This window comes from Orycteropus afer, unplaced genomic scaffold (genome assembly GCF_000298275.1).
Source record: "Orycteropus afer afer isolate SDZICR_OR568_19922 unplaced genomic scaffold, OryAfe1.0 scaffold00037, whole genome shotgun sequence".
NCBI lineage: Eukaryota > Metazoa > Chordata > Mammalia > Tubulidentata > Orycteropodidae > Orycteropus > Orycteropus afer.
Genome location: NW_006921624.1, coordinates 4032290 through 4038404, shown reverse-complemented (window position 1 = coordinate 4038404; position 6115 = coordinate 4032290). Strand labels below are relative to the sequence as shown.

General features: G+C 35.4%; 1 protein-coding gene across 1 annotated transcript in view; it reads right to left on the bottom strand.

The window, feature by feature from the left end:
- Positions 1 to 4806: 4806 nt before the first annotated feature.
- The window catches only part of RAB14 (RAB14, member RAS oncogene family), a 27419-nt gene continuing 26110 nt past the window's right edge, over positions 4807 to 6115 (bottom strand). The window contains exons 5-6 of the mRNA XM_007936751.1: positions 5998 to 6028; positions 4807 to 4984 (exon numbers count right to left, since the gene is read on the bottom strand). Of these exons, the coding sequence (XP_007934942.1) occupies positions 4807 to 4984; positions 5998 to 6028 (209 nt within the window). The remainder of the gene's footprint in view (positions 4985 to 5997; positions 6029 to 6115) is intronic.

The window sequence follows — 6115 nt, the reverse complement described above, 5'->3', positions numbered from 1 at the left end:
TACCATTCCCACCTTCCTGCTCACAAGGTATGCATGTTAAAAAGAGATCTTTTAACTAGCACTTTCAACTGGAAGATCTTGAATGTGAGCTTATCTTACAAAAAAGTATCTTTAAAAAAAAAACTTTTAATTATCTTAAAACCTTTTTCCAAAGAGGTGCTCAAATACATATTTTACCTATTAATCATCACACTGTCATTTAGTTCTTAGTTTATTCATAACCTGTTTTTACTGTTGCCAAGTATTTAATTCATCCTGTCTACCTTTTAGGAAAAGAATGGCTCAGCTGTATGTGGAATACTGTCTTGCATAAATACATGAGGAAAAAAAATACCTTCTTTACTACTCTTTACTACCTCATTAACGTCATAGTTGGAATATCCCTTGGTTTTCAGCAAGGTCCAGTGAATTCAGATGCTAAAACTCCACTGTAGTTTTCTTGTACCATTAATACCAAGGTTTTTGTAAATCACTTGTATATATGGGAATAGTTGTGTACAACTTACACCAGGGTCCTAGGTGGCTGAGGTTGCACCTTTGGAATGTTTTTATATTACCAAAAAAAAAAAAAAAAAAAAAGCTGAATTTTAACTCCATGTTTGAATATATAAACTGGTATAGTGACAAAGAAGAAAATGTTCTTAATTTAAACTTTTCATTTATGTAGTAGCAAGAGTTATTTTTGGATTTTGCTTAAAATCTTATTTTCTTATGAAAATAAAAGATAAAACAAACTTGGGTCTGTCATCTGACTTTGTACTTTCACAGATCAATCTATTATAAAGCCTGGTAAATTCTTCCCTTAATTCCATGAGAATGAGTCTCCCAAATGGTCTTCCATCTTCAGCCTGGAGGTTGATGTATGTTGTACTTACATATGAACATATTTGATTTGGAAATATCTATGATAAAATCATTATACTGTACATGCTTTTCCTCAGTCAAAAAAAAACACTAATTTTTTTTGGAGGAAAACTAGAAAAACTTTGTACTTTGGAGATTCTGACTACGGTAAATTCATATTGTGTATAGACTTAAATTTTTAAGTAAGAGCTTAACTCTATAATCTGTACATTATTTCTTTTAAAAATAAGGATAACAACTGTCACAGTAGTTACTTCCAAGGGTTAACTATGAAGCTACTACATGTAATAGATGAGGTTTTAAGACAGTCCCAGGAACTTGTTTCTAAACCACTAGGCAGCTTTTGGAGCCAGAGCATGCATTATATCGTGTTACTGTAATGCAGAGTAGCACAGAACAGTAAGCCCTCAACACATACTAAGGTTTATAGTCCTAAAAAATCATTTGGCTAGAACTGGACCATCAAGATGTGGAATAAATGTAATTATAATAAAAACAATGAAAATGGCATACATTTTTTTTTAACAGTGAGTAATTTCTAGAAGGCATCTGCTTCCGAAAGAAAAATTAACATATGTTTGTTAGTGTCTTTTGTGTTTACATTCTCCTTTATTTTCTTAAGTACTAGAAAAATGCTTAAAAATCCTGGCCTGTTCACAATTACAGAAATCTTTTAGGCACATTTTTTGGGCCTATAGGGTATCTTCACTCTGTACTGCCATGTGAACAGGAATTATTGGTCTTCTATTGAAGGGGACTGAATTGAACCCTTTGTATATAAAAAAGGCATCACAATCCCCTGAGACTGTGGTCTTTAGTCATGCTTTGGGCCTGGAATGGAACCTCCCGTGGCTTCCAGCCAAACAATAGGTGTAAAAGGTGAACATGTACACCAGGTAGGTATACTCCTTAGAACAATCAACCATGGGAGAGCAGAAGAGATAGCTGAGAGGGCAGGAATGCATAGAAAAGGAGGAGGACACAGGGAAAAAGTAACCACAGGAAGAAGTGGAAAGAGAGCTGTTACATTATGAGGATTGCAATCGATGTCATGAAACAAAACTATGTTTAAAAAAAAAAAATCCACACTGAGAACAGTGGGTGAAGTTATTAAAACCTGTGGTCTTATGGAATTGGAGATGAAGTAATGTATGAAGCTGAAAACCTGGTTTCAAAAGACACCTTTCCAAAGAACTTTAATACTTTACTACTCCGTTGAGTTACGTGAGCAACAGAAATTAAAAAAAAAAAAATCAAGAATACTGCATCAAACACTTTATTGTCCATGAAAATTACTTGAACATTTCACTGGAATGTCATCTAATGCATAAATAGGACAGAGCACCAACTGCTAATCAGGAGGGCCTCCTCAAGGTGCAAGGGCAGTGAGTAACCTAGAGAAGCAAGTGACCCACACAAGCAGTAAGCCATCTGGGTTAAAAATTAAGAGAATGTCACATTCTCTCCAAAGCATACTGGCCAGTGCCTGGCACATGGATATTACAATAGACATTTGCTCCTCTAGAGTTGAGCACCTAAGTTTATTTCAGGGGACAGCACATGCAAGTAACAGAATCTGGTCCCAAGTACAGTCAAGGGAGATCAGCCACCAAATGTGCTGACTTCACACTGAAAAAGGCTGACTGAAAACATATTGTGTAATCCAAAAACATGGATAAAATTGTAGCTCAATACTTACTGATAAGGTTTTATGTTACATACGCAGACTTTTCTTTATGTAATAAGGACAACTGTGCAATGAAAACTAACATATCAAATGCTGAAGAAGAAAAATCCTATTATAGTTTAGAAAATAATGCAACCAATTTTAATCTAGATACAGGTACTTTATTTACAAATATTTAGATTAATAGCATTTTGTTACATCAAATGAAGAGTACAGCAGTCTGAATAAATCCTTCTGTCACAAAAACTGTAAGACCCACTGTAACTAACTTTGGGAGTCAGGGTATTGCACCAAAACAAGCTGCAGTCTTTAGTCTGTGATTGCTACCTTATATCCCAATGGGTGGGTGGTTTGTTTGTTTTGTTCTGTAAATATATACACATACCAGCAGGTCATGGTCCCTGGGCAAGTTCTTTGTGATGCAACAGTGTAAGCAAAATGGATCACTATAAATCTTTAACAGAACATACCAATGTACTTAAGGAATCTTGTTTTAAAAAAGCTTAAAGACAAAAATAAAGATGAGCCCACAAATTAACCAAATCCTATTTTCTGCACATTCCAGTTTTGGCTTTTATTTAACATTGACTATACAATACTCTGGTACTACCACATGTTTACAACCCAGAAAGATGTACTTTTACTTTAGTGTCCATAAAGAGGGATTTAAATCATGTATTTTAAACACAGCAGTTGAGCCAAGTACATTTTGTATAATGTGCTGATGTTTATTTCAAATGTCTCTCTTCCCAGTCTCTGAACCATAAACTCAGTATCAGTAAACAGCAGTAAAGAACTTGATCAGACATTAAGTTTGTTGTCTAAAGGAATCAAACTGTTTCTCTTAAAATACAGTATTCTTGCAGTGGCCAGACCACCTAATGCAAAGCTGTAACTTGTATCAGCAGAAACACCACCACCTTTAGAAACACTTTCCCTTTCACAAAACAATTTATGCTAACATAACATAAACTTGACCCTTCATACTATGAACACAAAAGATAAACTATTTCACTGAAGTGTAAAAAATGCACAATTTAAAACCCCTTAACAGCAGACCTGTGGTTCTGGCTGTCAGGTTCAGAATCTGACCATTCCAAAAACATAAAAGGTATAAAAGCTTAAAATGTGCAACAATAAACCCAGCCTTATTTCTTTTCTATACAGTAAGGCAAGAAATGCAGCCTGTAATGCAAAACGTTTCCAGAAAGAGAAAAGCAGGTTAGCACATTGTCGATTGCACAAGAACAGTTTAAGAAAGTCAGCAAGTAAGCCACAGTGCAAAGACGGAACAGAATCTGCTAGTGTTAATCCTCTCTCGCTAGGAGCTCTTTCCAGCATGATGTCCCCAAACACTGCCAGCACCAAGGAGTGGAGCCAGTACTATGAACTGCAGGTGTGTCTACTTCCTTTTGGGAAATGGAAGGGAGTAACATGGTCACATATAGGTCATACTGTACAACCTGGTACTTTATACTGTTCTAATGCCAGTAATCAATTTATTTTCTTCATTAAAATAATATACACAGAATGTATTGTTAGTTCGGTTCCTTCAAATTTTATACATATTTACTTTCTGTTAAAAGGATAAAATGGTGTTTAAAAAGAAAAAAAGAGAGAAAGCTATTAATAAGCACAAGAGAAAAAAAACAGGGTATTTTCCTTACACAAGGCTAAGACAAGCAAACCTCAAGAAAAATGCCACCCACACAACAGGGAATTTGTCTGACAAAAAACAAAACAAAAAAAGCAGTTAGACAACCCCTTCTTACCATCAGAAGTCATTTCACAGCAAAAACCTTATTGATTATAACAGACATACTCGGAACAGTTAAAGAGGGGAAAAAAGGCTTAAGATATAATAAAATCAAACCATACAGTGAGACAAAGGCCTTGCCAAAAAAGAGGGGAGGGGCAGATAAAAATCATGAAGTCCAGCATCAGTGCTCAGTTTAAATCATGTATTGGTGACATACCTATCACGCAGACAGTCATGGGGGAAAAAAAGTCTAGATTCACCATGCAGGAGAGATTTATAATTCTACTTGCCTTTGATAACCTGATTACATCTAGTTGTTTAGCAGTTTAGTATTGTGTTAAACTGTTTTTACAACAGAGTTTTTCTTTTTTCTTTTTTTTCCTTTTTTTTTAATTAAACCCAGTAAGATGTACAGAAGACAGTGAGGCAGTAAAAAGTACTGCTTCCAACAGACATAGGTGAAAGGTCAAATAAGGGGCCACGGGCAAAGAGGTCACTAGCAGCCACAGCCTTCTCTCTGGGGTTGGGGTTCACTGGTTAGCCGGCCTCCCTGTGGGGCTGAAGGTTTATGTTGTACACCAGACTCGGCAGCATTCAGATCCAGGCTTCCATCCTGAATATTCTGATAGATTTTCTTGGCAGCCTCAAGGAACGCATCTTCTACATTCTCTCCCCTAAGAGACAATTAACAACTTTATTCAAGAACCACAGCTTTCTACAGAAGATAAGACATTACACACTGACCTTTAGCTAAACTTTAGTCAACTGCCGTGATGTGTTGTACTTAGCCACTGTTATCTAATAAGAGATTACCAAAAGACTGGTGGGCTAAGAGAACAACATGGGAAAATATTTTCTGTGGAAAGCATATACACATGATACATGGCTGTTTCTACAAACACAAACTCTATTTGGATAATTATATGTCTTCTAATCATTAAAATGCTATACATTAATAAATAAAACATGGGAGTTAACAGGCTATTTGTATGTTATCAGTGAATACTCCAAAGAGAAATATCTCTAAACAGGAAGAACAGGATTCCAGGATTTATATGAATAGGCATGAATTGTGTTTTTATTATGTAATGGTGACATACTCGTGCTTAGCCATGATCATACTTTAGTTCCCTTAGGATTAACAGCACAAATGGGACTAAACTATAAGAGGCTAGACTTCTTTCATCCTGCAAGGAATTTTTGGCCCAGTTAATGAGGAACTAGTAGGAGTTCTACTAGGGTTCAATATGGACATGGAGAACAATTAGAAAGTGTTCATGCTTCTGACTACTTAAGACTCTGAGTATTTCCTTATGCCATGTTTCATCCATATGATCATCCATATGATCAGAAGTATCATATGAACAAGCTGACGAAGCTTGGCTCTGAGATGCCAAGCTCAACCTTGGTTGTGAAAGTCAAATACTTTTGAAATAGTTTCTTTTAACCTGGGTTATATCAATGGGTACAAAATCAAGGTGCATTTTTTAAGGTTAGTTAACAAAAATTACTATTCTTTTAAAATTTGAGACAAGAAGTAAAGGTCTAGTCAGTTACTATTCTCCCTGCCATGTACACTATACATTTAAATTAGAAATTTCTCATAGAGAATAAGAAATTTCATATTCAAGGTTCTACTCAAACTTGAATGTAATCAAAACATAATCTACATCTTAGCCATACTTACGTTTTTGCACTTGCTTCAAGGAACAATAAGCCTACAAATAAAATTCACACTCTGATTAGGGCACTTCAAATTAACTCACAAAGGCATTCTCTTCAGCAACATCTAAATAAAAGTTTCC